This window comes from Hyla sarda, chromosome 7 (assembly GCF_029499605.1).
Source record: "Hyla sarda isolate aHylSar1 chromosome 7, aHylSar1.hap1, whole genome shotgun sequence".
NCBI lineage: Eukaryota > Metazoa > Chordata > Amphibia > Anura > Hylidae > Hyla > Hyla sarda.
In genome coordinates this window covers 94,864,229-94,890,910 of record NC_079195.1, presented here as the reverse complement: position 1 = coordinate 94,890,910, position 26,682 = coordinate 94,864,229, and the positions used below count along the sequence as shown (strand labels likewise).

Genomic DNA, 26,682 nt, shown 5'->3' with positions numbered 1-26,682 from the left:
ACTTTAAATGATGTCAGGTGTTTAATGACTTCATTCTAACATGTGTTTAATTCTGAACATTGTCACATCCCCAGTTATTAGAGGGTGTGCACACTTATACAACTTGGTTATAATGTGTGTGTGTGTATGTATGTGTGTGTGTGTGTGTATGTATATATATATAACATTTTTTTTCATGTGCTATGCATTTGAATTGTTCATGTTATAGTTCTGTAATCAATAGTAGTAGACTCATGAATGATGGTCAGGAGTAGAGATGAGCGACGTTACATTGATTCGAACTTCTCGGCTCGGCAGTTGATGCCTTTTCCTGCATAAATTATTTCAGCTTTCAGGTGCTCTGATTTGAAAAGGTGGATACAGTCCTAGGAGAGAGTCTCCAGCCCACCGGAGCACCTGAAAGCTGAACTAATCTATGCAGACTAAAGTCAGCAACTGCCGAGCCGAGAAGTTTGTGACAAATCGAATCAATGTAACTTCGCTCATTTCTAGTCCGGAGTAACCAGGGGGATCACTGAAGGTCCACATGTAAAAGTACTGATGTCCTGGAACGGCACTCCTGTCCTATTTGGATGGGAGGAATACGTTCTGACGTGATATCTTTTTTTCTCCTCCTTTAACATCACAAGAACCTTGCATTTTAAAATGCTGTGTAGACTTTTAATACCCACTGTACTTACTGTAAAGTTCCTGGTGTCATGACTAGACTTAGATCACCAGAGGAAGTGCTCTGCAGTTATACTGTATTCACCTCCTGTCCCTCTAAAGCAGTGTTTCCCAACCAGGGTGCCTCCAGCTGTTGCAAAACTGCAACTCCTAACCTGCCTGGGCAGCCAAAGGCTGGTATCAGGTGGTTCTACTAGGATGAGAGCAGTGCAGCCTTCTGTGCTGCTGTGAGTCTGCCTGCCTGTCATTACTCTTGCTGTAAGTGGTGTTCAGACATGATGTATACATTTAGCATCATGACTGTAGTCTCTAGCACACACTGTATACTTGCTGTGTATTTGTGGCTCCTGTGATTATAGGCAGATCTGATTACAATATGGCTTGGCTACATGTATTTTTCCCAGGAGGCTAGAGAAAAATTGCTTTAGACGTGCTCATTACATGTGAACACACCAACCTGTGCTCCCCAGGGGCCTGGCGTCTCTCATTTTCATTCTGATGTCATCCCTGACAAGCTCACGGTTTGCAGTGCGGGTGATCAATTTTCTAATGAAGGTCAGCAGTGATATATACCAATACAGATCCAGCACAACGCCGATGCTGTACTGAATGGCGGTTATGTAGTGTTGTCTGCACAGTGAATTAGAAATAGGTTATTTACCCATGTGATAGCTTCTTGGATTACTTTCTCTTTGCCACTTTTAGGATAACTCATTTGTTGCTATGAATAGGCAAGTAGATGAATAAAGGTCATGTCCTGTACTCTCCCTGAACCAATGCTAATTAACGAAGAAACATGGTGTCTTTCACCAGGAAACTAGTAGGTGCAGATATTCAAGCATGTGGCAGCTTCCCCTCCTTAAGCCCAATGGACTATTGTATGTTATGTACACACACACATATTTTAAAGCTCTTATAGGCGATTATTGGTTGATCCTGATCACTGCACTGTATTAATGGACTTACGATCATCAGCCAACAAACCAGTGTTTATTGGATCACCTGTTTGGTGGAGACACAAAAATGATCGCTTGGCAGCGATATGATGTGTGCATATAAACAGATTATCAACAAAAATGGAAGTGAACAGTCACACAAAACCATCCTTTATGTGGATGCTCATTCCCAGGAGCTGTACTAGATAGGCCAAGCCCTTGTGAGTGCTATGCATGTACAGGGTGGGCCATTTATATGGATACGCCATAATAAAATGGGAATGGTTGGTGATATTAACTTCCTGTTTGTGGCACATTAGTATATGTGGGTGGGGGAAACTTTTCATGATGGGTGGTGGCCATTTTGAATCAAACTTTAGTTTTTTCAATAGGAAGAGGGTCATGTGACAAATCAAACATTGGGACTTTAACAAGAAAAACAATGATGTGCTTGGTTTTAACGTAACTTTATTCTTTCATGAGTTATTTACAAGTTTCTGACCACTTATAAAATGTGTTCAATGTGCTGCCCATTGTGTTGGATTTTCAATGCAACCCTCTTCTCCCACTCTTCACACACTGATAGCAACACCGCAGGAGAAATGCTAGCACAGGCTTCCAGTATCCATAGCTTCAGGTGCTGCACATTTCGTATCTTCACAGCATAGACAATTGCCTTCAGATGACCCCAAAGATAAAAGTCTAAGGGGGTCAGATCGGGAGACCTTGGGGGCCATTCAACTGGCCCACGACGACCAATCCACTTTACAGGAAACTGTTCATCTAGGAATGCTCGGACCTGACACCCATAATGGGATGGTGCACCATCTTGCTGGAAAAACTCAGGGAACGTGCCAGCTTCAGTGCATAAAGAAGGAAACACATAATCATGTAGCAATTTTGCATATCCAGTGACCTTGAGGTTTCCATTGATGAAGAATGGCCCCACTATCTTTGTACCCCATATACCACACCATACCATCAATTTTTGTGTTCCAACAGTCTTGGAGGGATCTATCCAATGTGGGTTAGTGTCAGACCAGTAGCGTTGGTTTTGTTTGTTAACTTCACCATTCACATAAAAGTTTGCCTCATCACTGAACAAAATCTTCGTAAACGGAGGGTCCTGTCCCAATTTTTGTTTTGTCCTTTCTGCAAATTCAGTGTGCCGTTCTGGGTCATCCTCGTTGAGATGCGGCAGTAGCTGGAGTTTGTAAGGGTGCCTTTTGTGAGTAGCTAATATCCGCCGAAGGGATGTTCGACTAATGCTACTTTCCAGTGACATGCGGCGAGTGCTATGCTGTGGGCTCTTGCTGAATGAAGCTAGGACAGCCACTGATGTTTCTTCATTAGTGACACATTTCATGCGTCCACATTTTGGCAAATCCAGTTTCACCAAACTTAGCATGCAGTTTGCTAACTGTAACATGGGAGATGGGTGGTCTCGTAGGGTGTCTTGCATTAAAATCTGCTGCAATGACCCGGTTACTGCGTTCACCAGACATCAACACAATTTCTATCCGCTCCTCACGTGTTAACCTCGACGACATGTCAATGGCTGTAAACAAAGAGAAACATGTAAATAACTCATTAAAGAATAAAGTTATGTTAAAACCAAGCACACCAGTGTTTTTCTTTTGAAATTCCCAATAAGTTTGAGGTGTCACATGACCCTCTTCCTATTGAAAAAAACAAAAGTTGGATTCAAAATGAACGACTTCAAAATGGCCACCATGGTCATCACCCATCTTGTTAGTTTCCCCCTAACATATACTAATGTGCCACAAACAGGAAGTTAATATCACCAACCATTCCCATTTTATTAAGGTGTATCCATATAAATGGCCTACCCTGTAGATTGGGGCTCATTTACACAGCCCATTACAAGGCTCGACCAGAGTATGGGAAAGGCTGCTTAAGTATTGATAGAAACAACCCCCAATAAATAAGATGGTGTGGACGACCAGCAATGATTGTGATTTTTTTCTTTCTTTTTTATTTACCAACCAAAATAACCCTATCAGCCTAAAAACAAGCATTTGCTTGTCTGCTTATCGCTGGCCTTATTACATATGGCATATTGCCTTGTTTGGCCAATAATCATCCTGTGACAGTGATGTGGAATTCCTATCGCCCGACGCCCGTAACTTGCAGTTTCGGCGCTGGGCAGGTGAATTTTTCCGGCCCTTAGCCTAGTTTCGGGCAAGCAGGGCCGGACCTGACAAGTCCTGTGGCGCTCTGCAGTCTGTATGGAGTAGGCTCTGGACTCGTGCCCGCTCCGTACTCTGCAGCCCCCGGCTGTGGAGACTCGCGTCCTCCGAATGCAGAGCAGGGGGAGGGGAGATAGGATGTACACAGCTTCTATCTCCCCTGCTCTTCATTCTTTCTCCCCGTGCAGACCTGCGTCCTGCCTTCGCTCCCCCAGCTCTAGCTTCTGAGGGGAGGAGCGGTCGCATGTCTGCACGGGGCGCAAGTTTCACACCGCTGCTAATAGCCCAGCATGCGGCGCTCAGCAGTCTGTTTTCAGCAGCCGCGGCTGGCTATTAACCCTTTAGATTGCCGCTGCCACAGCGGCGTCCGAAGGGACATGTGTAATCTCCCTGGTGGGCTAGTGGGGTGGATCGGGCCCCCCCCCCCCGCAGCATGATCGCAGGGGGGCGATCCACTATAGAGGTTGCCGGAGGGCTTACCTCTGTTCCCTGCTGTCCCATGGCTCTGTCATTGATAGATCCTGGCTGGACCAGGCTCTATCAATGGATCACAGAGCACCCAGATCAATGGAGTTCAATAGAACTCTATTCATCTGTATGAGGAATCTAATGATTCCTCCTAAAAGTCTAATAAAGTGTAAAAAAAATAAAAAGTTTTAATAAAAGTTTAAGACACACATTAACCCCTTTTCATGTTAAAAGTTCAAATCACCCCCTTTTCCTATATAAAAACATGCAAACATAATAAAAATAAACATATTTGGTATAGCTGTGTGCGTAATTGTACGACCTATTAAAATATAACATTATGTATCCCGTACAGTAAATGTAACAAAAAATACCAAACCCCAGAATTGCAATTTTCATAATATGCCAGAATTTTTTTTTAAAGTGATTAAAAAGTCAGATCAATACCCAAATGGTACCAATACAAAAAACAGATTATGGCGCAAAAAATTAGCCCTCATACAGCCTGGTATGCGGGGGGGGGGGGGGGGGGGGGGAAGCTACAGGGGTCAAAAAATGACAATTAAAATTTTTTGAAAAAGTTGACTTTTTTTTTTTTAATTAGTAAAACATGACTATATAAATCTGGTATTACTGTAATCAGGCGGCCTAAAGTATCAAAACAACATGTTAACTCAACCACAAGGTAAATGGCGTAGAAAAGAAAACCACCAAATCTGCAAAATTATGTTTTTACTATTTCAATTTCACTTCACCTATATTATATATGTTTTGGTTCGGAGAATGTTATTGAAAAATTTAAAAGGTATCATTATAGTAGGTAGTTATGGCTATTATAGGGCGAGGATGAAAAAACCGAGAGCGTAAAAGCGAAAATTGGCCGGACAAGTGGATAGTCATGAGGGACAAGTAGATTTTGCTCCGTTTTAGTCCCGCGGGCAAGTCGTTTTTTATAAAATTTCCACACCCCTGTGTGTAATAGGATACAAAGGAATCACAGTGGATGAGCCCATGAGCGAAGCAGAGAAATTAGCATCTTGCTGTAGGCTGATCTGATTCCTCACCAGTCTGTAGTGAAGAATGGAGTCTCTGGTCTTGATTAGCATGAACTTTTAATCCAATTAATGTTAGTATTGCGAATGTTAATTACCATTACATTGATTGGATGGAAAGGGCCTGAACTTCTCGATATTAATGAGTTTACTCTATTTATAACAAGTACAGAATAAGTGTGAACCTTACTCTCTTATATGCATCATCTTTATTGGGAAAGTTCTGTTTAGAAAATGTGTTTATAAGAATTATTTTGTCTTTTTACATACATAAATGTGTTTATGACTATTGATTGCTAATATTTATTATTAAAAATGTGAACATACCTAGGTAATACCAGAAATTTATAGCATCATAGTGTGGTCTGGGCTAAACGACAAATTGTAGCTTCCATGATGTAATGAGAAGAGGGCTAAATAAATAAATTGTATAACCCTAGTACCACAATTTAATTTTGCTTACACCTGCCATAGGTATGTTTATAAATATGCCCTAGTTTTGTATTATTAGTTGGTGATGGTCAAAGATATGACTGACATGTGGAAATTGGGTTGTCAACCACAGAGGCTGTGGGGCAGTATGAGTTGTTCATATCCATTGTGAATGTGTTAGAAGTGTGATTGCAATATTGGCGCGGTTTAAAACTGTTTCCAGTTGTCACAGATTTGAAGGAGGAAGTGTGTGACACTCATTACATGCGTTCTCAAGGGATATTGTCACCAGTGCATCGTACCGGTAACGGGACTAGTGACTGGTTATTGCTGCCTTATACATAACTCCACACTTAAACCCAATGTAACGCTTTCCCGCTAGCGAGCAACACACAGCCATGTATCGCAAACTTCACCCAAGGGGAATAAAAGAAACACCGACCATTAAGGGGTACTCCAATCAACTGGTGCCAGAAAGTTAAACAGATTTGTAAATTTGTAACCTTTTAGCAGCTGTATGCTACAGAGGAAATTGTTTCTTTTTGAATTTCTCTTTTGTCTTGTCCACAGTGCTCTCTGCTGACACCTCTGTCCGTGTCAGGAACTGTCCAGAGCAGCATAGGTTTGCAATAGGGAGAGCAATGTGGACAAGACAAAAGAGAAATAAAAAAAAAAAAAAGAAAACAATTTCCTCTGTAGCATACAGCTGCTAAAAAGTACTGGAAGGGTAAATATTTTTTTAATAGAAGTCATTTACAAATCTGTTTAACTGTCTGGCACCAGTATATAAAAAAAAATAAAAAAGGAAATGTTTCCACCGTATTACCCCTTTAAGTTTGTAGATACAATATCTCACATAAGTGAGTACACCATTCACATTTGTGTAAATATTTTGGTGTATCTTTTCATGTGACAACACTGAAGAAATTACACTCTACAATGTGAAGTAGTGAGTGCACAGCCTGTATAAGTGTTTAATGTTGTGTCCCCTCAAAATGTCTCTACAAATAGCCATTAATATGTTCTCCTTGGCAATAAAATCCATTTACCCTCCTTTCCGGGTTCATGGGACTTATTGTTACATGTCTCAGGTGTGAATGGAAAGTAGGTGTCCTAAATTGTGTTATTGCTCTCGCACTCTCTCTAATACTGGTCACTGGAGGTTCAACATGACACCTTATGGCAAATAACTCTAAGGATCTGAAAAATAAGATTTGTTTCTCTACATAAAGGTGACCTAAGCTATAAGAAAATTGCCAAGACCCTGAAACTAAGCTGCAAGACCATATAGTGGTTCCACAGGACAGGCCTTGTCATGCTCAACCAAAGAAGTGGAATACACATGCTCAGCGTCATATCCAGAGAGTGTCTTTGAGAAATAGATCTATGAGTGCTGCCAGTATTGCTGCAGAGATTGAAGGGGAAGAGGGGTCAAGGCTCAGACCATACGCCACACACTGCACCAAATTGATCTGCATGACGGTCATCCCAGAAAAAAAGCCTCTTCTAAAGATAGCCAATCAACTGGTGCTAAAAAGTTAAACAGATTTGTAAATGACTTATGTTTAAAATTCCTAATCCTTACAGTACTTATCTGCTGCTGTATACTACAGAGGAAGTTGTATAGTTCTTTTCTGCCTGACCACAGTGTTCTCTGCTGACACCTCTGTCAGGGTCAGGAACTGTAGAGCAGAAGAGGTTTGCTATGGGGATTTGCTTTTACTTTGGTCACTTCCTGACACACACAGAGGTGTCAGCAGAGAGCACTGTGGTCAGACTGGAAAAAACTACACAGCAGCTAAGTACTGGAAGGATTAAGATTTTTAATTTTAAGTAATTTACAAATCTTTTTTAACTTTCTGGCACCAGTTGTCACTGTAGTACTCCTTTAAGGACATATATTACTGAAACCATGTCCTGTGGTCTGATGAGACCAAGATAAACTTATTTATTTGTGTCTTGCCTACAGCCAAGCATGATGGTGGGAGTGTCATGGTCTGGGCCTGTATGAGTGCTGCTCATACTTTGGAGCTAAAGCTAATTGTGGGATCCATAAATGCCAACGTGTACTGTGACATACTGAAGCAGAGGATGATCTCCTACCTTCAGAGATGGGGCTTGAAGAAGCAGAGGGTAAAGGTGATGGGCAGGCCAAGCACGTCTCCAGTTCTTAACCCTATTGAGTATTTGTGGAGAATCCTCAAATAGAAGGTGGGCTAGCACAAGGTCTCGAACATCCACCAGATATCATCATGGAGCAGTTGAAGGGGACTCCTGTGGCAACAAATGAGGCTCTGGTAAACTCCATGCCCAAGAGGTTTAAAACTGTGCAGAAAAATGATTGTGACCGCCAAAAGTATTGAAATGTGTTGAGTTATGAGGGGACACAACTTTAAACACTGTTATACAGGCCGTGTACTCACTACATTATGTTGATGCAGAGTGTTATTTCTTCAGTGGTGTCACATGAAAATATTAAATAAAATATTTACAAATGTGAACTCAATGTGAGACACGGTTTATCTTCTCCCTTAGCTTTACATACAATTTTTGCACATGGTTGGTTATATAAATGTATATGAACATCTTAATGAATAAATGAGGTCTTGTTGTCCCTGTATGCCTTCTAGCCCATCTGACTAGGAGCATAGTCAGTGCAGTGTGGAGAATGATGTATGGTTAAATGGGCACTGTCATGAAATAAAAAAATTGATATGTTGTAGTACTTAAGTACTACAACATATCTCTAATATAGTTTAATTAAAAAAAGTGATTTTAAACCAGTTTAAAATCACTTTTAAATTCGGCCACTAGGGGTCGCCCTCCTAGTGGCCGAATGCATTCGGCAGTGACGTCGCTACAGAATTTCGTCTCATTTGAGCCTGGCAAATGAGTCGAAATTCCAGTCACTGCGGTGCTCGCTCCCGCCTGTCAATCAAACAGGCGAGAGCGAGCACAGTGAAATCCAGGGCTGCACATTGGCTCCCTGGACTCACACACTGGCCGCCTCCCTGCTGCATATTCTCTCTGCAGCAGGGAGGAACATGGCTCTTACCTCTGCTTACAGCCCCGGCTCCAGTGGGGATACGCCGCCTCCTCACTGCTCCTTGCAGCTGTGTCCTGTCATTGCCGGGGGGAGCGCGTTATATGGAGCAACAAGTGTATGCCCGGCTTCCTGTCATGCTCCTACACTCTGGTAACTCTCTCTATGGTTCTGGAGGACTTTCATTCCTCCAGAAACATAGAGACAGTTTCCAGAGTGTAGGAGCATGACAGGAAGCCGGGCATACACTTGTTGCTTGCTACGGACCCCCGCTCATGGTCCGGCACAGGTGAGGGGGAGGGGGGGGCGATATTGGTCGGGGGCTGGGTGTCTTCCAACACAGGGTGCCTCCAGTTGTTTCCCCACTACAACTCCCAGCATGCCCTGACAGCAAATAGATGTCAGGGCATGCTGGGAGTTGTAGTGGTGAAACAGCTGGAGGCACCCTGTCAGGAGAACTATGGGCGGAACTCGGCCCCCAGCAGGCATCAGTGACGTGGTGCCTGCTGGGGAAGTCTGCCTGGTAGTGAGCACACTACCAGGCAGAAAAAATGACATTTTTAAGATAATAAAAATAAATAAATAAAGGCAGGGAGGGGGTTAGGGATAGATGGGCAATAGGCAGGGACAGAAAAAAAAAAAAAGGATGGTGGGAGCTACCCTTTAAATCTTCCATTTTATTTCTACATTTTAAAATAATCCTAAAATCTTGGAGTTTTCAGTCTGGTATCTAGGCTTTATTTGCAGGATGCAATGCATTCCACTGCAGTTCCGCAGCTTCATCAGGCATGGCAAGAAGCAGGTGAGTTGCTTCTTCATAGGGATAACAAATAACCCTCTCAGTATAGAGACAGGGCAAGGAGGAATACATTACATACGTCAAACAATACTATAAAAATACATTTAAACAGTTGTACAATATTCAGTATATAAATTACAAAATAATGTTTATAAATGAAAAAATGCCAAAGGCCCAAAGCGCGCACACAATGTGGTCTGGGCCCGAGGACACAATGCCGCATCGGGTGTCACAATAATTAATGTGCATTCTCAATGGTCTTTCAGACCATGCGGTACTAAAGTTGACATCTTAAATATCCAAAATGACAGGTACTGAATCCCAAGCTAGAGAATTTGTCACCTACTTGAATTCTATTAAGTGGGGACTCAAATTGACATTACATTTTTCTGCAGATAGCATACAATTTTTAGATTCGGAAATTCAGAATAGAACAAGTTGTATTTATACCAAAACCCACTTCAAATCTGTGGACATTAATAGTTTTCTAGAGTATAACCTCTCCCATTATCCTAGCTAGCTTATGGGCAATATCTTAGAATACGCAAAAATTGTACTTCAGATTTAGATTTGTTTTAATCAGGCGGCACTGCTAAGAGAACGCTTTTCGGACAGTATCATTACTAACTAAAGCATATCAAAAAGTTAAAAACAAGAAACAGTTAGATTTGGTTTATCCCGAAAAAAAAAAAAGGATGAGGAGCAAAGTAATAGTGAAAGGAAAAGAAAAGAAAAACACAACAAAATATTAAAATAAAAAGGACATTGACAATCTGTTTACATATAATTTAATTACAAATGTTATAATAGTGGAGCAAAAAGAGATAAAAATGATTTTTAAACGTAATTGACATATTATTCAGAGCGACCCCATTTTAAAAGATTTAGTACCAGGTACCCCAGGAATAACATACAGGAGATCAAAAAACCTACAAAATATTTTAGCTCCTAATAGATTAAATAAGACCAGTTTTATTATTTCACCCTCTGCCCCAATATTAAAAGATTGTTCCCCTTGTAATTAAAATAGCTGTTTATGCTGCAGCATGATTGGAGGTCATACTGATAAATTTGAATCCTATCAAACAAAAAAAATGTTTTCTAGAACTCAATTTCTAAATTGTGACACACAATATGCAGTATATTTGTTATCCTGTAGTTGTCATTTTCAATATATTGGACACCCTTTTCAGACTGTGCACTCTCGGATGTGCAAGCATAGGTCCAACATTAAAAACTGCTTTACATTACATAGTGTTTCCCGACATTTCACAGTAATTCCTAAAAATGTTTTCCCTATGTTTGATTATCCTTGAAACAATACCAGACGACATCCCGAATCGTTTCCAATGCCTTATGAATCGGGAGTCATTTTGGATATTTAAGATGTCAACTTTAGTACCGCATGGTCTGAATGAGACCATTGAGAATGCCCGTTAATTATTGTGACACCCGATGCGGCATTGTGTCCTCGGGCCTAGACCACATAATGTGTGTGCTTTGGGCCTTTTCTGCACCGGGGGCCTTTTTTCATTCATAAATATTATTTTGCAATTTATATACTGAATATTGTACATCTTTTTAATGTATTGTTTGACATATGTAATGTATTGTATTGCTTCTTGCCCGGTCTCTATACTGAGAGGGTTAATTGTTATCCCTATAAAGAAGAAACTTACCTGCTTCTTGCCATGCCTGATGAAGCTGCGGAACTGCAGTGAAACGCATTGCATCCTGGGAATAAACTATAACCTTTTGGACCTTATTTGGTCTCTTCTTGAGTAAATCCTGCGCCTCGTTGAGCCGGCGTCCTGCTTGAAGCCTTACCGATCCTCGTTTACACTACAGCCAGAGGGCAGCGGATTTCTTGCTTTCTTACATGTGTCTACCATTGTTGTGTATGTTGTTACACAACTATTTGGGGTGAGCGGCTTTTATGCCTTCCTTTTTATATTTTTTTATATCTCTTTTAATTACACCATGGGGCGCTCTTACATTTATTTTTAGATTGCAACTAAGCTAAGACTTCCTTTACTGCTTGTGATAAGGAGGAGGCTGTCGGAAAGTGATCAGTACAGCATTACAGTGAAATGTGACCCCTGTAGATGTTGCCTATGTCAATATGACTTGCAGTAAAGTAAATATTTAAATGTTGTTAAGAACAGTTAAGGCAAGATGTAATCTTGCAATCAGAAAGTAGAGACAGATTAGAAAAAAATTATGTTGCTCTAAGTAAAAACACACACATCTATCTATCTACATATATAGATTATACATTCCCTTTGAAACAGGTTCATAGTTTTGGATTGTACTTGGCAATACAGTTTCTTCTATTCTTGATTCTAATAAAAACAGATCAATCTAGAAACTGCCACACATGAGCAGTGGTTGCATCTTGCACATTACAACTACATTTAACTTATTTTTTTTTTTAAATAATCACATAATTGTAACCTAAAACTTTATTTATTCCCCCCCCTTTTCCAGCTTTTTGGCGACTGGGAGGCCCAGTTCAGGAGGATCTTAAAGATGATTGCAGGAGGTGGACTATCTATCACAGGAGCTCACACCATGTGTGGGGACTATCTGTACAGTGGCCACACAGTCATGTTAACACTGACATATATGTTCATAAAAGAGTGTAAGTATTTGTCCTGTCAGTGATATGAATTATGTGGAAACATAACCACAGTAAGATGTACCAATATGTATATATCCTCACTGGAGATTTAGATCAAATTAATGTGAATTACTGTAACTTGGACCATAAACTTAATTGGAACTGTTTTTCTTTTATAGATTCTTCTCGGCGTCTCTGGTGGTATCACTGGATTTGCTGGTTCCTCAGCGTTGTTGGGGTCTTTTGCATTCTTTTAGCACATGACCACTACACTGTAGATGTTGTCGTCGCTTACTACATTACATCCAGGTGTTTCTGGTGGTATCATACTATGGCTAACCAGCAAGTGAGTATACCCTTTGGTAAAAATTTCTCATTCATGTATCAATTTATATATGTTTCTGTCTTTCAAACCCATAGGTTGTCCACACATATTAGATGAATGTTCCTAAACCAATGTTTCCCAACCAGGGTGCCTCCAGCTGTTGCAAAACTACAACTCCCAGCATGCCTGGACAGCCGAAGGCTGTCCAGGCATGCTGAGAGTTGTAGTTTTGCAACAGCTGGAGGCACCCTGGTTGGGAAACACTGCCCTAAACTGTGGCTCTCCTCCAGCTGTTGCAGAACTGCAATTCCCATCATGCCCTGACAGCAGAAGGCTATTATGGCATCATGGACTTTGTGGCTTTGCAACAGCTGGAGAGCCACAGCTTAGGAAACACTGCATCAGAAGAGTCAGTGATGTTGGTGGGATTAGACCAGTGGTTCCCAACCTCTTTCGGCTTGGGGAACCCCTCCGAAAAAAAATTTCTGCGGGGTACCCCTACCGAATCTGACAAGAAAAAAAGGGCGGGGGGTGGGAGAGAGAGAAACGGGTGCAATGCACAACGTCATTTTTCTGTTGGCTATATAGATTAGTGACGTCTTCTAAAATCAGCATCGTTGCCTTCTCTTCTCAGGGTCCAGGTCATCATAACGATTTCTTCCAGCCATAATTCTTCACCATTAAACCTGCAAAACAAACCTATTAGGCTCTGCCCTTTTCCTGCATCAGCCACCAGATTCCCCTTTTACAAGTGAAGAGGAATACAGGGGCGTATAAATGTAAAGGGGTAACAGAGGGGTGTAGAATAGTGTACATGGGTAATAGGTGTGTAGAATAGTATACATGGGTGACAGGTATGTAGAATAGTGTACACGGGTGACAGAGGGTTGTAGAGGAGTGCACATGGATGACAGAGGGGTGTACATGGGGGACAGGGAGGCGTAGGGGGTGAGAGGGCTGTACATGGGTAATGGGTGTTGCGGGTGTAGAGGATTGTACATGGGTGACAGGTGTTGAGAGGTGTACTTGGGTGACAGATGGGTATAGAAGAGTGTACATGGCTGACGGGGTGTAGGGGTTGACAGAGGGGTTGTACATGGTTAACGGTTGGTGGGGGTGTAGAGGAGTGAACATGGGTGACTGGTGTTGAGGGGTGTACATGGTTGACAGAGGTGTGTAGAAGAGTGTACATGGGTAACGGGAATGACAAGGAGGTAACAGAGGGTGGTGAACATGGGTGACGGGCGGACAAGGTGGGCATGGATGACAGGAAAGTGGACAAGGGCAAAAGGGGGTGACAGAGGGAAGAGGGTGCATTACTTTAATTGTGCTGAGCTTTTTTTCAATGTCCTTCGGCAGGGGGCCGGGAGGATTGTCCTGGGGCTGGGAGGATGGTCCGGCACACCATCCCCATTACACATATCCCCTTCCCGGCCTGCAGGAGGGGGCGCTGTGTGCGCATGCAGGCTTCCCTTCCACCCTGCGACGCCTTGATTCACAGGCGCGGGGGGGAGGAGGTATAAAAAAAAATTGCTTGTGCATCACAGTACCCCGGGCAGGGCCTGAGGGGACCCTGGTTGGGAATCACTGGATTAGACGATGATCTAATAAATATGGAGATTACCCAGTAGTCCCCTCACTACAAACATCTGGGCAAGAATAATATTGAATTTTTAGTTTTAAACCTGCCTGAATATATCTAGTTAATATTACTCCCCTTACTAGCCCTTCTCTTTCGAGTCTTATTTCACACTCACAATTATTTGTAACACTGAAAGTTTTTGTAAATGTTTGTGTGGCAAACATTTCTGTGACTGTTCCATGTGACTTGCAGAAATTCATGCACTTGATGCAAGAACAATCTCACTCAGATGTATTGAATGGATTTTGAGACGTAGAAATGTCTGCAACAAAACTGCTGCATGTAAATGTACCCTAATGGTCTATTCACATGTACAGTATTCTGCACAGATTTGATGCGCAGGATTTTCTGCTGCAGATTTCAATGTAAACTGAATGTAGCTTGAAACCCTGCGCATCAAATCTGCACAGAATACTGTATGTGTGAATGTACTCTAAGGTGTGGCAGTCACAAATTATTTGCCTTCCCCTTAGTAAAGGAGAAGCTCTTCTGGTTTAGTTGGCCAGACATGGATTGCAATGATCCTGCATGGCATGAAATTGCCATGCTCACAAGGGATCACTACTGGCATAGTGGAGTGATCCATTGTGAATATGACATGCAGGACTGATCTCTTGTGATTTTGACATGGTGGAGTGATCCCTTGTAAGTATGGCATAAGATGTCTGATCACGCCACGCTGTCCATTCATGTCTATGGGAGGGTGCGTAATGGCTGTCCCGCCCCTCCCATAGGAATGAATGGAGGGGGTGTGGTGTGACGTCAGGGACCACGGCCTCCTAAACCCAGCATTCTGAACGTAATGTTCAGAACGTTGGGTGTCTGCATGAAGATTGCAGGGGGTCTCAGCAGTGGGACCCCCGCGATCAGACATCTTATCCCCTATGCTATGTATAGGTATAAGGGATAAGATGTCTAGCAACGGAGTACCCTTTTAAGTGATTATAAATAGTTTTTATATATCAAGGGGAAAAAAGTTATTGCAAGTTATTAAAAAAAAGTTATTGCAAAGTTTGTTCAAATCCCAAGATGCAGTTCAGTAGGATAGTAATACACATTAGTGACAAGTTTAGTTAGTGATTTGTACGCACTTTGAGTAGACTCTTTCACTTCGCATTGATTCATATCATTGATTTGTACAAAAAGTTCTTAATTGTCTTTTCCCTCTGAGGAATGTGGATTGTCCTGTCTCATCCGTCTGTGTTGACAAGGTTATAGGAGATATGGGCCAGAGATTCACTGAGCTTATATATATAAAATATATATGTTTTTTTCCAATATGTTTGTGTAGTGGGAAGCTCTGTCACTTGATTTCTCTTTGATTTCTTCTGTGGTGGCATTTATTAAATATACCAGACATTAATGTGTTTACACAAGGCTGGACACATTGCAGGTCTGTTTTCACAGCCAGATTTCTTTGAAAGTAGAGTGATTGTAATAAGCAAATCACTGCACTTCTAAGATTGTGGCCAGCCCATCCAGTAGACTTCAGAAAGTGCCTACATAAACCTAAGGCCCCGTTCACACTACGGAATTCTCGCAGCTGAATTCCGCGAGCGGAGATTCCGTCTGGCGGCCGCCGCCGAAGATACTTCGGCGCAAGGGCCACCGGGCACTGAGTAGTCACCATCGCGGAATCCGCGCAAAGAATGAACATTTTCTTTCTTTGCGCGGAACACTTTCAGCGGCGGAAATGTCTGCCGCTGAAATTCCGCAGTGTTAACGGGTCTTGCGGAGACCCGTTCGCACTAATGTTAAAGTTCACACCGCGGAATTGCGCCCGGAAATTCCGCGGCAATTCCGTAGTGTGAACGGGGCCTCAAGAGGCCATCACATCCCTTTTCCCTAATGTCTAAAGAATACAATGGGGCAGAATTAATAATTTAGTCTCATTCTTGGGCAACATAAACCTAAAACAAGAAAGCACCATTTTTCAAAATGCCTAATTCTGTATGATAAATCTGAAGTATCTTCAAACTTGTCTGACTTTTTATACCAATTGTTGGTTTTCTTTTCTACAACAAAATCTTGGCCAAATTTTAGTGGCTTTTATACCATGCCCAATCTTGCAAGGCCACTCCCCTTTTCATCATAGTCACACCCTTTGTTGTTGAGATTGAATGATAAAGTTAACATGCTGCACTTCTGTAGTCTGTGCAGACTGTTTTCTGCTCCTCCTATGGACTACTTAGGCCTTTGGTTTCTATACATTATTTTTTTCTGCTTATATAGACCAGCAAAGACTAGTGACAATGTATACACTCTTGTGTATGTTTAGTGCTTAGCTGTTTTAGCTGATGTGGCAGGCATGGGTTAGGCTCCATACTGGGTGCAAATCTATCACTGAAATGACTGCATACATTTTCCATGAATCTTATGGCTTTGGGTGTGGAGTTTGATCACAACATCTGGTCATTGTCGCTGATGCTTTTGCACACAATTTATGAAAGGCAATGCAAACTTTTGATAACTTATTCCCAACCACATCCAATATACCGCACAGAAAACAGGTTTGAAAAGAACATGCACATCACACACACAATGAATAACCCCTCCCCTCAACGTGTAACAAACTAAATATACTGATCCCTGCAGCATAGTGGTGAGGAGGGGTCTGTAAGCTAGCGGAAGCAGTCTAATAGGTAATGATGTAATTCTTTAGTTCACATGAAGTCAGCTGACCAAGTGAAATCGTGGCGTCCCGAACAGCTTGCAGGACGCATGGAGGGGTCCCTACCTGCCTCCTTGCTGTCCGAATGACTGCTCCGTGCCTGAGATCCAGGCAGGAGCAGTTGAGTGGCGATAACAGTGATCAATGATCAGTGTAGGAAATAAGTGTGTGCAACGTTATAGTCCCCTATGTGAAAATAAAGTGTTAATAAATATGATTTAACCCCTTCCCTAATAAAAGTTTGAGTCACCCCATTTTGCCATAAAAAAAAGTGTGAATAAAAATTAACATGTGGTATCGCCACGTGCGTAAATGTCCAAACTGTAAAAATATATCGTTATTTAAACTGCACGGTCAATGGTGTCCAAAACAGCGTATTTTTGGTGACTTTTGATACCATAAAAATTTTTATAAAAAGTGATCAAAAAGTCCGATCAAAACAAAAATGGTACAGACACAAACTTCAGATCCCGGCGCAAAAAATTAGCCCTCATACCGCCTCTTATACGGAAAAATAGAAAAATTAAAGGGTTATATAAGTGCAAAAATGAAATCACCAAAGAGGTAAGGTTTTTTTTTCATTTTTTAACTCGTTTATTTCTCCTCACATAGTTAGTATGGTTACATAGTTACATAGTTACATAGTTAGTACGGTCGAAAAAAGACATATGTCCATCAAGTTCAACCAGGGAATTAAGGGGTAGGGATGTGGCGTGATATTGGGGAAGGGATGAGATTTTATATTTCTTCATAAGCATTAATCTTATTTTGTTCCAGGAATGTATCTAATCCTGTTTTAAAGCTGTTAATTGTTCCTGCTGTGACCAGTTCCTGAGGTAGACCGTTCCATAAATTCACAGTCCTCACGGTAAAGAAGGCGTGTCGCCCCTTGAGACTAAACTTTTTCTTCTCCAGACGGAGGGAGTGCCCCCTCGTCCTTTGGGGGGGTTTAACCTGGAACAGTTTTTCTCCATATTTTTTGTATGGGCCATTAATATACTTATATACGTTTATCATATCCCCCCTTAAACGTCTCTTCTCAAGACTAAACAATTGTAACTCCTTTAATCGCTCCTCATAGCTAAGATGTTCCATGCCCCATATTAGTTTAGTCTCACGTCTATGCACCCTTTCCAGCTCCGCAGTGTCCCTTTTATGGACAGGTGAGCAAAACTGAACAGCGTATTCCAGGTGAGGCCGTACCAATGCTTTATAAAGGGGGAGTATTATGTCCCTGTCCCTCGAGTCCATGCCTCTTTTTATACATGACAATATCTTGCTGGCTTTGGAAGCAGCAGCCTGACATTGCATGCTATTCTGAAGTCTGTGATCCACAAGTACACCCAGATCCTTCTCTACCAGTGACTCTGCCAGTTTAATCCCCCCTAAGACATACGACGCATGCATGTTATTAGTACCCAGAAGCATAACTTTACATTTATCCACATTGAACCTCATTTGCCAAGTGGATGCCCAGACACTTAGTCTATCCAAGTCATCTTGTAACTTATGCACATCCTCTATAGACTGTACTGTGCTACAAAGCTTGGTGTCATCTGCAAAGATAGAAACAGAGCTGTTAATACCATCCTCTATATCATTGATAAATAAATTAAACAGCAGTCCCAGTACTGAACCTTGGGGTACACCACTAATAACCGGGGACCAATCAGAGTACGAACCATTGACCACCACACTCTGGGTACGATCCATGAGCCAGTGTTCAATCCAGTTACAAACTAAAGTTTCCAAGCCCAAAGACCTTAACTTACCTGTCAGACGTCTATGAGGGACAGTATCAAACGTTTTAGCAAAATCCAGAAACACTATATCCACAGCCATTTCTCTGTCAAGGTTTCTACTCATCTCTTCATAAAAGCAAATTAGATTGGTTTGACAACTTCTATCCTTAGTAAACCCATGCTGGCTAGCACTTATAATACTATTATCCCCTATGTATTCCTGTATGTAATCCCGTATAAGTCCTTTAAACAATTTACCCACAATGCACGTTAAACTTACCGGTCTATAATTGCCTGGCGAAGACCTAGAGCCCATCTTGAAGATTGGCACCACATTCGCCTTGCGCCAGTCCCTTGGCACAATACCAGACACCAGAGAATCTCTAAATATCATGAACAAGGATACAGATATTACTGAACTTACCTCTCTAAGAACTCTTGGGTGTAGTCCATCCGGTCCTGGAGATTTGCTTACATTTACTTTACTTAACTTCCCTTGTACTATCTCTACATTAAGCCAGTTCAGTACATTACATGATGTGTTACCAGCACTGACCTGGCCAATGTCAGCTCCTTCTTCCATAGTATATACAGAACTAAAGAACCCATTCAGTAGCTCCGCCTTCTCTTGATCGCCCGTGACAACCTCCCCATTATCATTATTAAGGGGTCCTACATGCTCTGTCCTTGTTTTTTTTGTATTTATATATCTAAAAAAATATTTAGGATTAGTTTTGCTTTCTTTGGCCACCTGTCTCTCATTTTGAATTTTTGCAGTTTTTATTACATTTTTGCAGATTTTATTAAGCTCCTTGTACTGTTTAAATGTTATAGCTGACCCATCAGATTTGAATTTTTTGAAGGCTATTTTTTTGTTGTTTATTGCTCTTTTAACATCATTTGTCAGCCATGTAGGATTTAGTTTTAATCGTTTATATTTGTTCCCCTTTGGTATATATTTAGCTGTATAGTTATTTAGAGTTGATTTAAAGATGTCCCATTTACCTTCTGTATCAGTATTTGACAACACCTCCCCCCAGTCTATGTCCTGTAGTGCATCCCTCAGCCCACGGAAGTTTGCCTTTTTAAAGTTATATGTTTTTGCCTTCCCAGTCTGTCTTTGCTTTCTACATTTTAAGTCAAAATAACTATATTGTGGTCGCTATTACCAAGGTTTTCCCGCACAGTTACATTACCAACCAGCTCTGCGTTGTTGGAAATGATCAGATCCAACAAGGCATCACTTCTTGTTGGGTCCTCCACAAACTGGCCCATAAAATTATCCTGCAATAAATTTAGGAATGTTCTACCCTTTGTAGTTTTAGCCTGCCCCCGACCCCAATCTATATTTGGATAGTTAAAATCTCCCATTATTACCACTGTACCTGCCCGGGCAGCCCTCTCTATTTGTTTATACAGCTGACCTTCTATCTCTTCAGTGATATTAGGGGGTCTGTAGATTACACCAAATACTATTTTTTCAGTATTTCCCTCCTTTTGTAATTCTACCCACAATGATTCCACATCCTCAAAATAATCACACACTATGGCATTGTTCACACTGACTTTCATACCACTTCTAACATACAGACAGACTCCACCACCTTTTCTGTTCATTCTATCCTTGCGAAACACTGTAAACCCCTGCAGATTAACAGCCCAGTCATGCGAGGAGTCCAGCCATGTCTCAGTGACCCCAACTATATCAATATGTTCCTCCAGAATCAAGGCCTCAAGCTCCCCCATTTTATTTGCTAGGCTTCTGGCATTTGTGAACATACACTTTACATTTCCATTAAGTTTTATACATATAGTCTCACTAATGGGATTTTCTGAGTTATTGGGGTTAATGTTATTATTTGAGTTATAAGGGCTAATTGTACTATTTAAGTTATTGGGGCTAATGGAATTTTTTTGAGTTATTGGGTCTAACGTTATTATTTAAGTTATTGGGGTTAATGGGATTACAATTTTTCGGGCTACATTTATTTTTACGGTTGGTTTGTAACCCATGGATCTCCTTATCCACTGCTCTTAACCTCCCCCCACAGGACTCCTCTCCACCCTCCATTATGTCCTGACCCCTCTCTAACCTATCCATCCCACTGTCTGCTTTCTTTGCTTTATTATCCTCCCCCCACTCACCTAGTTTAAATACTCAGCCACCTCTTCCAGGGTTCTCTCCCCCAGCATAGCGGACCCCCTTCCATTCAGGTGCAAATTATCCGTAGAATAGAGTTTGTACCCCAATGAAAAGTCAGCCCAGTGCTCTAAAAACCCAAACCCTTCCCCCTTACACCACGACTTAAGCCATGCATTTAACTCCCTAAGCTCCCGCTGTCTTTCCTGCGATGCGCATGGCACAGGAAGTATTCCAGAGAACACAACCTTAGAGGTCCTTCCCTTCAGCTTGGCACCTAGTTCCTTGTGATTATTCTTCAAGGACCTCCACCTACCATGTATTCTGTCGTTGGTTCCCACATGGACCACGACAGCTGGGTCATCTCTTGGCGACAAATTATTCTATCCGTCTTCCTGATTATAGAATCCCCTACTACAACTAACTGTCTTGGCCTACCTGCGTTACCTTCCCCCACACTACTAGTTTAGCTGTTCCCCCGGCTGTTAGGGAGACCAGTATCCACTAGGGTTGCCATCTCTGATACTGAGGCCCTTGCATCATCGCCGGACTTGGCAATTTTACTTGGGAGATCAAAAGCAGAAGTTGCCTTCCTTTTCCTTGCCCCCTTTCCAGTCCCTCTAACTACATTAACCCAGCTCCCTACTTGGGCCTCCTGGCTAGTTTCTCCAACCTCCATTTCTACCCCACTAACTGCTTGCTCTGTAAGCAGTATGCTCCTTTCAAGATTGTCAATCGCCCTCAATGTTGCATTTTGCTCCTCTAGATCCTGGGTTCTCAACCCGTGGTACGCGTACCCCAAGGGGTACGCCACGGGTTGAGTGGGGGTACGCGAAAGCGCTGTCAAATACTGGCCATGCATTGGCCAGTATTTGACAGCGCACATTTTTTTTAGCCGCAGCAGCTCACTGTACAGTAGCGCGGCCCAAGCTGCGGCCGCGGCTACTGTGAGTGAGCTGTCTGGTTGCCGGGGAGACATGTGACCTCCCCTTACGTTGCGCGGAGTGGCCGCACAACGCAGGAGGACATCATACGTCAGTGCGGTACCGCCGAACGGGTCGCACTGCATCAAGCGGCAGCGAACAGGGTCCCGCCAGAGGCCAGGTAAAAAAGAAAGTTAACAACTGTGTGGGCCAGAGGGGGGGAGAATTGTATTGGACGTGGTGGGGGGGGAGAAGTGTATTGGACGTGGTGGGGGGGGGAGAAGTGTATTGGACGTGGTGGGGGGGGGGGAGAAGTGTATTGGACGTGGTGGGGGGGGGGGAGAAGTGTATTGGACGTGGTGGTGGGGGGGGGAGAAGTGTATTGGACGTGGTGGGGGGGGGGAGAAGTGTATTGGACGTGGTGGGGGGGGGGGAGTGTATTGGACGAGGTGGGGGGGGGGGGGGAGTGTATTGGACGAGGTGGGGGGGGGGGGGAGTGTATTGGACGAGGGGGGGGGTGTATTGGACAGATCACAAGGCATTAAGATGGAGGGGGAGAGGGATAATGGCGGCGGGGGTGGGGGAAGTAATAAAGCACAAGGCATTACATTTTAATGCCTTGTGCTTTATTTCTCCCCCATCCCCCCTCCGCCATTATCCCTCTCCCCCTCCATCTTAATGCCTGGTGCTTTATCCCTTCCCCCCCCCCCCCCTCCATCTTAATGCCTGGAGCTTTATCCCTTTCCCCCCTCTATCTTAATGCCATGTGCTTTATTACTCCCCATCCCCCCTCCGCCATTATCCCTCTCCCCCCTCCATCTTAATGCCTGGTATTTTATCCCTCTCCCCCCTCCATCTTAATGCCTGGTGCTTTATCCCTCTCCCCATCCCCCCCTCCGCCATTATCCCTCTCCCCTTCCATCTTAATCCCCCTGCGCCATTCTCCCTTCCTATGATCCCCTTTTGCCATATCGGATAATAATGGCTCAAGGGGATTAAGATGGAGTGGGGAAATGGCAAAAGGGGATCAGAGGGAGGGGGAATAATGACACAAGGGGAATAAGATGGAGGGAGGGATAATAAACCCCCTCCATATTAATCACCTTGTACCATTATTATCCGATATGGCAAAAGGGGATCAGAGGAAGGGGGAATAATGGCGCAAGGGGATAAAGATGGAGGAGGAATAATAGTACAAGGGGATAACGATGGAGGAGGAATAATAACACAAGGGGATAAAAATGGAGGAGGAATAATAGTACAAGGGGATAACGATGGAGGAGGAATAATAACACAAGGGGATAAAAATGGAGGAGGAATAATAGTACAAGGGGATAACGATGGAGGAGGAATAATAACACAAGGGGATAAGATGGAGGAGGAATAATAGTACAAGGGGATAACGATGGAGGAGGAATAATAACACAAGGGGATAAAGATGGAGGAGGAATAATAGTACAAGGGGATAACGATGGAGGAGGAATAATAACACAAGGGGATAAAGATGGAGGAGGAATAATGGGACAAGGGTATAAAAATGGAGGGGGAATAATAACACAAGGGGATTAATATGGAGGGGGGAGGGTTGATTATCCCCCCCTCCATCTTTATCCACTTGTTATTATTCCTCCTCCATCTTTATCCCCTTGTGTTATTATTCCCCCTCCTCCATCTTTATCCCCTTGCGCCATTGTTCCCCCTTCCTCTGAACCCCTTTTGCCATATTGGATAATAATGGTACAAGGGGATTAATATGGAGGGGGGGGGAGGTTGATTATCCCCCCCCCCTCCATCTTTATCCCCTTGTGTTATTATCCCCCCCCCCTCCATCTTTATCCCCTTGTGTTATTATTCCCCCTCCATCTTTATCCCCTTGTGTTATTATTCCTCCTCCATCTTTATCCTCTTGTGTTATTATTTATCCTCCATCTTTATCCCCTTGTGTTATTATTCCTCCTCCATCTTTATCCCCTTGTCCCATTATTCCCCCCTCCATCACAAGGGGATAAAGATGGAGGGGGGAATAATAACACAAGGGGATAAAGATGGAGGAGGAAGAATAACACAAGGGGATAAAGATGGAGGGGGAATAATAACACATGGGGATAAAGATGGAGGAGGAATAATAACACAAGGGGATAAAGATGGAGGAGGAATAATAACACAAGGGGATAAAGATGGAGGAGGAATAATAACACATGGGGATAAAGATGGAGGAGGAATAATAACACAGGGGGATAAAGATGGAGGAGGAAGAATAACACAAGGGGATAAAGATGGAGGGGGAATAATAACACATGGGGATAAAGATGGAGGAGGAATAATAACACAAGGGGATAAAGATGGAGGAGGAATAATAACACAAGGGGATAAAGATGGAGGAGGAATAATAACACAGGGGGATAAAGATGGAGGAGGAATAATGGTACAAGGGAATAAAGATGGAGGGGAAATAACACAAGGGGATAAAGATGGAGGAGGAATAATAACACAGGGGGATAAAGATGGAGGAGGAATAATGGTACAAGGGGATAAAGATGGAGGAGGAATAATGGCACAAGGGGATAAAGATGGAGGGGGAATAACACGGGATAAAGATGGAGGGGGGAATAATAACACAAGGGGATAAAGATGGAGGAGGAATAATAACACAAGGGGATAAAGATGGAGGGGGAACAATAACACAAGGGGATAAAGATGGAGGGGGGGGAACAATAACACAAGGGGATAAAGATGGAGGAGGAATAATAACAAGGGGATAAAGATGGAGGGGGGAACAATAACACAGGGGATAAAGATGGAGGGGGGAACAATAACACAAGGGGATAAAGATGGAGGGGGAATAATAACACAAGGGGATAAAGATGGAGGAGGAATAATAACACAAGGGGATAAAGATGGAGGGGGGATGCATTAGTATAAAGGTAAGAACACACCTTTTGTCCGTGGGTACCCCTCGCGCACAAGTTCTGTGCGAGGGGGTATCCGCGGACATACTTTCAGCCTTTGGGGGTGCAGTCGCCAAAAAGGTTGAGAACCACTGCTCTAGATCTCTAATACGTGCATCCAGCTGGGCGACATGCTCACATTTGTCACAGCGGTATTCACCCTGAAGCTGCTGCTCCAGAGATGTATACATGTGACACTATGTGCACTGAAGAAAACCTCCAATCCTGCTGTCCATATCCTTGGTGACAAACAGCTGTTATTAACTATTAAGAAAAACTACTTTTATCAAGGGAGTGTAATACTTACAGTTACAGTGGGTCCTGCTTACAACTCCTGCTTTTTAAACTTCTGCGTATAAAACTTCTCAGATGTTCACACTTAAGAATACAACACTTTAGAATACAAACCAAAGCTTCAGAGAGACTCGCCTTTTAAAAATCATAAAAACTTTCCATTTTCCTCCTACAATTTTACTTTGTAATGACATCAATAATTTCACCACAAAATCTACGGCCATGCAATTATGGACTTTGGTATTTTTTATGTATACACCATTGACCATGTGCTTTAATTAACATTATATTTTTATAGTGCAGACATTTACGCACATGTTGATACCAAATATGTTAATTTTTATTATGTTTACAAGAGGAAAAGGAAGGTGATTTAACCTTCTAATATGGAATGTGTTAATAGGTGTTTGTTTGTTTTTTTTAACTTTATTAGTCCCATTAGGGGACTTTTAGGAAAAATCACTAGATTCCTCATACAGATCAATGTTGTTTTCATAGATCTACATAGATCTATGTGCTCTGCACTCGATTAATAAAGCCTGGTCCAGCCAATCTCTATCAGTGACAGAGCCACAGCAGCAACAAGAGGTAAGCCTCTCCACTCCACTGGACCACCAGGGACTGCTTAAAGGTCCCTTTAGACACTGCTGTCAGCTTTGACAGTGGCGATATAAAGGGTTAATAGCTGCCCGGGCGATCGCCGTATGTTGGCTATTAACGGCAGCCCTCAGCTACAGGAATCGGCTACAAGGGCCACTCTGTATGGCACGGGCTCGAGTCAGGAGCCCACGCCATACACTGTGGTGGTTAATAGGTTAAACATAATCTTGTTTAACCCATTAAGGACTTAGCCCTTTTTCACCTTAAAGGGGTACTCCACCCCTAGACATCTTATCCCCTATCCAAAGGTTAGGGGATAAGATGTCAGATCGCCGCGGTCCCGCTGCTGGGGAGCCCCGGGATCCCCGCTGCGGCACCGTGCTATCATTACAGCGCAGAGCGAGTTCGCTCTGCGCGTAATGACGGGCAATACATGGGCTGGAGCATCGTTAGGTCACGGCTCCGCCCCTCGTGACGTCACGGCCCGCCCCTTTCAATACACGCCCCCTGCCATAGACTTGCATTAAGGGGACAGGGCCGTGATGTCACGAGGGGCGAAGCCATGACGTCACGCTGCTCCGTCCCCTGTATCGCCCGTCATTACGCACAGAGCGAACTCGCTCTGCGCTGTAATGATAGCGCGGTGCCGCAGCGGGGATCCCGGGGCTCCCCAGCAGCGGGACCGCGGCGATCTGACATTTTATCTCCCCTATCCTTTGGATAGGGGATAAGATGTCTGGGGGCGGAGTACCCCTTTAAGGACTCGGCCATTTTTTTGCAATTCTGACCACTGTCACTTTAAACATTAATAACTCTGGGATGCTTTTAGTTATCATTCTGATTCCGAGATTGTTTGTTTTTTTGTGACATATTCTACTTTAACATAGTGATACATTTTTGTGGTAACTTGCATCCTTTCTTGGTGAAAAATCCCCAAATTTGATGAAAAAATTTAAAATTTTGCATTTTTCTAACTTTGAGGCTCTCTGCTTGTAAGGAAAATGGATATTCAAAATAAAAATAATTTGGGTTCACATATACAATATGTCTACTTTATGTTTGCATCATAAAATTTATGAGTTTTTACTTTTGGAAGACACCAGAGGGCTTCAAAGTTCAGCAGCAATTTTCACAAAATTTTCAAACTCACTATTTTTCAGTGACCAGTTCAG

The 26,682-nt window shown here is 42.8% G+C and overlaps 1 protein-coding gene across 3 annotated transcripts in view; it reads left to right on the top strand.

Moving 5' to 3' along the window:
- Positions 1 to 26,682, top strand: part of SGMS1 (sphingomyelin synthase 1) — a 286,284-nt gene that overhangs the window by 248,088 nt on the left and 11,514 nt on the right. For all 3 annotated transcript variants that reach the window (XM_056530042.1, XM_056530043.1, XM_056530044.1), the window contains 2 exons: positions 12,093 to 12,246; positions 12,405 to 12,571. In XM_056530042.1, the coding sequence (XP_056386017.1) occupies positions 12,093 to 12,246; positions 12,405 to 12,571 (321 nt within the window). The remainder of the gene's footprint in view (positions 1 to 12,092; positions 12,247 to 12,404; positions 12,572 to 26,682) is intronic.